This window comes from Pieris napi, chromosome 1, assembly GCF_905475465.1.
Source record: "Pieris napi chromosome 1, ilPieNapi1.2, whole genome shotgun sequence".
Taxonomy (NCBI): domain Eukaryota; kingdom Metazoa; phylum Arthropoda; class Insecta; order Lepidoptera; family Pieridae; genus Pieris; species Pieris napi.
In genome coordinates this window covers 5011493-5016338 of record NC_062234.1, presented here as the reverse complement: position 1 = coordinate 5016338, position 4846 = coordinate 5011493, and the positions used below count along the sequence as shown (strand labels likewise).

The following is a 4846-nucleotide window of genomic DNA, read 5'->3' as shown; positions in this document are numbered from 1 at the left end:
GTGTGCGATGTCCGTGTAGTCAGCTGAGCGTTCGTGTGTGCGTGCATCGCGACAAGGCGCGCCCCCCCGCGCACACTAGCATTCGCCAATCAGCTGATCGCTCGAGGTCGCGCTAAAACGCTTTCATTTCGCGCACTGCCAAACTAAGGCCTACTTTAGCACAGGCCTTCATATATCGGCACCAAATTGTTACCTTCTCACATAAAATAAAATTAATAAAGCTTCCAGTCTTGAATTATATTCTGTATATTTATACATCTCTTTCCGGTACATAGAAATTACGAACAAACCTACCAAAGAGTAATTTAAAACCACCATTAAATGATACGTTTCAAGAAACAACTACTTACTAAAGTATTAAGGAAGCAAAGACATAGGTAATTCGTACAAATTTATAGAATATGTACATATAATTCTAACAGTACCCAGAACACGTGGCAATGCCACTACATTAATTGTCTTTTCAAAATAAAAAACATTACAGCCTTAGTTGTTGCGTTCCTCGTCGTTATTATAAATTCAAATGTAATTATAACTTGTCTAACAAAACGAGTAGGTAGATGTTTAAAACATGCGTTCAAAACATCAAGATTTAAACCGAGACGCCGATTCTTAATCTAAATAATAAAGCACATGCTCGAGTGTAATTTATTCCCGACAACCCGCTGTTTAAACCATCAGTGAAGCCGTTCATGCGTTTCAGATAAGAGAAGAGGATTCCGGCAATTCAAGCTGGCGGCTAGCGGCTGTACGTGCACGCCACGGCTCGGCACGCCCGGTTATTTCAACGTATTTATTTACAAGGTAGGTACCTGAAATCAAGCAGAACGCTCCACGAATGGAACATGAAAGATACCGCTCCCTATTTTCATCCCTTTCGCTCTCGAACGTGAGCACTGGATAGAGAAGGACGACAGGATTTGGGATGCCGGGCACGCCTGTCAATTTCGGCACTTAAAATGGACGATGCTTAGTTCGTGATCGCCTAGGGATAGGGAGGGGGCGATGTCGATAATATTATGTTTTATGGCGGACTCGAGCGTACATAAATTGGATATCCGTTTTATGCGATATCGATGATAAAAATAATCACATTTTGGTGTCAGCCATATTGGAATTAGTAATTTAACCTAAGCTGAATGAAGTAGATATTATGTACTAAGTGGCAGTTTTATTGTTGCAACTGTCTAATTACAAAATGAAATATGTTATTAGGCCATGAAAAGAGATATTATTATACTTTATTAGCCATTTTAAGCTTAGTTTACCCACGGTTAAGTTATTACGTTTTACTTAGATTTCTAACGTCATAAGGTTGATCATTATACTTACTGAGGTTATACAGCATTTATCATAACAATAATCGTTAAAGGAAAGAAACGCGGTCATTAATTTATATTTTAATAGTGTAGTAATGAGTCGAGTACCAAGAATTCCGTTTCGATCGTGCAGTATTGGAACATTTCCTTTTAATAACTCGTTCATGATTGGCGTGACAAGGTTTAATTAGCATTATATTGAGAAACACAAACACGATATGGAAATAAGAATTGGAAACGACAATTTTACTGCCAGATTCGGATAAAACGTCAGCGATTTTCACGCGAGATGACCACATCGCACGAATCTGGGTAAACGCAATATCACGGCCATAAAAAGTAACGATAAACTTTTTACGATAGCGAGAGGATAAAATAAATACAGCTATAATTCGCCCCCTCGCAGAGTATAATTTTCTTTCTCTTATGATGGATATAAACTCTTAAAAGAATATAATAGCAGTAAAAGCAAGGAGGGAGGCGCGCGGCGAGCAACGCCACGCCGGTTTCCTACAATCATCCATTCGTCTCGATGTTATTTCGTGTTTATTATATGAACGCTAATTTAACGGATCTGACGGCTAATGTGTGAGAAGGTCTTATGTACTCCTCTAACTAATGCCCTTCTCTGAGATCACGTACATTAAATACTTCGATTATTCTGGTTGTTCTATAACCTTAGTTTAAAAAGTCGGAAGTAAATAATCGTATCATCAATTTCGTTGTCTTGAACCTCATTTCCTTGAAAGCCGATTCAGTATACACCCTCTTTCCTAAAGTCATTGTTGTTAATTCATGACGCATTGTGTAAAAGAGCCTTTGGTATAGAAAATGAAATGAATGAATCTTTAGTCTTTTGTTCGGTAAATGTTTTTCAGACTTGAACAATAGAGACGCTAACTCCGTCGGATCAACTGTTCAAATTCATATTCCTCTTATGAAACACAAATCTTAATTATTTTCTATTGTATACAATATTTCTAGTTTTTATCATTATTACAACAAACACGATGCCAAGTTATTAAATAAGAAATGTCTTTTTGGACATTAATTACGTAGTAATTTTCTACTACACAATTTTTAATTAAACGCAGTAGTTTTCTACTACACAATTTTTAATTACTTTTAACGTTTCATTAATTTTATAGGCGTGTAAATTCTTTTTTTTATTTTAATGAACACGCGATATCTACACGTGATTGCAAAATATTATTTTTGCTTTCAATATTTAATTGAAATTGAAGAATATTTCATTACATTCAGCCAGTAAGCGCACTCTCAAACACTTAACTTTCCAATTTTAATCTGTGAAAATGTAATAAAAGGTAACATTTAATGTTATTTTAAACTACTATAAAAACGACAAACCTGTACAGAGAGCACTTAATTGCATTTACATTTATTACACGAAAGGTGGTAGAGCATGCTCCTCTAATTACCTATATTAGACTTAGGAGAATTGTTTTAAAATGTCAGTCTCTTTAGTCCATACTTACGGTACCTTTGCTAAATGCAATCCAGGTTCGTCAACATCCATCTGATGACACAGCACTTGTAATTTGTAATACTAATAACACTACACAAGGACACTATGGACACAAACGGCAAACGAAATAAAACGATGCATTAGGGATTTTTGTAAAAAGATAGTTATATTTTTGGCATTGGACTATGACACAATATAATACTATGATATGCTAAGTAAGCGCATTATAAAGACTTTTACATGCCGAATATTTGTTAATCAGACTATTCATCAGAGGACTCTTTATATTATATAATTTTAACAAACATAACTGCTTACAAAATGAGAATAGAGTACGAATCTAGTTCACTCGGGACTGTCCTATATCATCACCTATCGAAAACATAACTATAACTAGTTTTATTCGTAATATTTTTTTCTCACTTTCATGTTTTTACTCTATAGGTACATATTATTTTAATATAATACAATTTTTGAACATATATTTATCGATATGATATCTTATACAGAAATACGCAACGAATCAGCGACCGTACAATAATTTATGAAGCGTCGGTTACTGCGAATAAATAGGTTCGAGTCGGTGGGCAACCTGCCGTCCGCCGGCGGGTCCGACTGACGTCAGCCGTAGCGCGTCCACAACACATAACTCCACGTTCAAACAATATATCAACGCACATAGGTACTATTTGGTATCGGGTCCGTCCGCGGGTCGCGGGGCACTTAACACTAGCTAATTACAACGAAACATCACAGAATGCGGCCCGAGCGGCTACATGTAGATCGGCAGCTGCTGCAGCGCTCGCTTGTCGAAGCGCTCGTAGTGCGCTGGGGGCGGCAGCGCCCGGATATCACAGTCCAGCGCCTCGGGCGGCAGGTATGGGTGCGCCTTTAGCCGGCCGCGGGATAGCTTGCTGCCTTCCGTTAGATACTCAAGCCTGTAGCGGCGCGCATCTTCGGGTAAGCGTGCTCTCTGGGCTGCAGCTGGTTGGGGCGGCGGTACTGGTGGGGCAGGTGCCGCGCGGCAACAGCGTCTCGCTTGGCGGCCACGGCTTCGGGCGTCCGGTGCGGCTGCCGCTGGCGTGGGACCCAGCCCGCCGCCCGCCGGCACCGCGCCCTCCGTCCGTGGCAGATTATTCACGAACGGCACACGTCTTAGGCTTTCGAGCCTCCGGAAATGCGAGGGGTGGATCATGAGCAACGGCTCGATCTTGACGCCCTGCGGCGGCTTGGCACAGTCGGGAAGCTCGTATTCGATACTGCAGTCTACGTGTAAAGGCACCGAGTAATCCTTTGGAGCCAGCGAGGCGGGCCGGGTATCCCGCCGGAAGCGGTCAGCGGCAAAATCGGCCTCGCCGCGGGCGTAGCCCGTCATGGTGCGGGCGCGGCCTCACGGCATGTGCGCCGCGGGGCGCGCGCCGATCAGCTGATCTTGTGAGGGAAAGCGCGCAAAACGTGCGCGCAATTCGGCGACGAGCGTTAGACTGAGCGAGCGGGCGCCACGCGTGCGCGGTGTGCTCCCTTCCCCCTGTACTCCCTCCGCGGAGTCCCGGCGACAAGTCGCGGGGCGGGCCGGCGGCGGCGCTCCGCTCGATAAAGATGGCGACGCTTGCGCTGTCCGCTAGGCCACGGGGTGCTTGCAGGGCGCAGTCGTGAAGGCTTAGCGAATGTCAAACAGCTGATCGGGCCACGTAGTAGGCGCCGCGAGACAAAGAAACTTGAAATTCAAATGTCTCATTGACGCGACTGTCGCGGCTATCGTCAAAAGAAACTACCAAATTTTTCGGCATAATTACCCAATTAATGATATAAATTTTAAGTTGAACGCAACCTTTATTTAAAATATACTTTAAATGCACTATTAGATTAGCTTAGAAAGAAAACCCGAGGAACGGTTGCAAAAATTCGATGAAATACAAATTAAAACAGTCAGCAACGCTTTCGTCTATAGGTTACCTTTATGATTGGTACTGAATAAAATTCCAAGAAACGTACATAAACTGACACTGATATTTAATGAAACATGTTTCATTAGTCAACT

General features: G+C 42.0%; 1 protein-coding gene across 1 annotated transcript; it reads right to left on the bottom strand.

Annotated features, from left to right (window-relative positions):
* Positions 1-2945: 2945 nt before the first annotated feature.
* LOC125051528 (centrosomal and chromosomal factor) lies at positions 2946-4310 on the bottom strand. Its single transcript, XM_047651912.1, has one exon. The coding sequence runs from the start codon at positions 4178-4180 to the stop codon at positions 3578-3580; it is 603 nt and encodes a 200-aa protein (XP_047507868.1). The 5' UTR covers positions 4181-4310; the 3' UTR covers positions 2946-3577.
* Between the last annotated feature and the right edge of the window lie 536 nt (positions 4311-4846).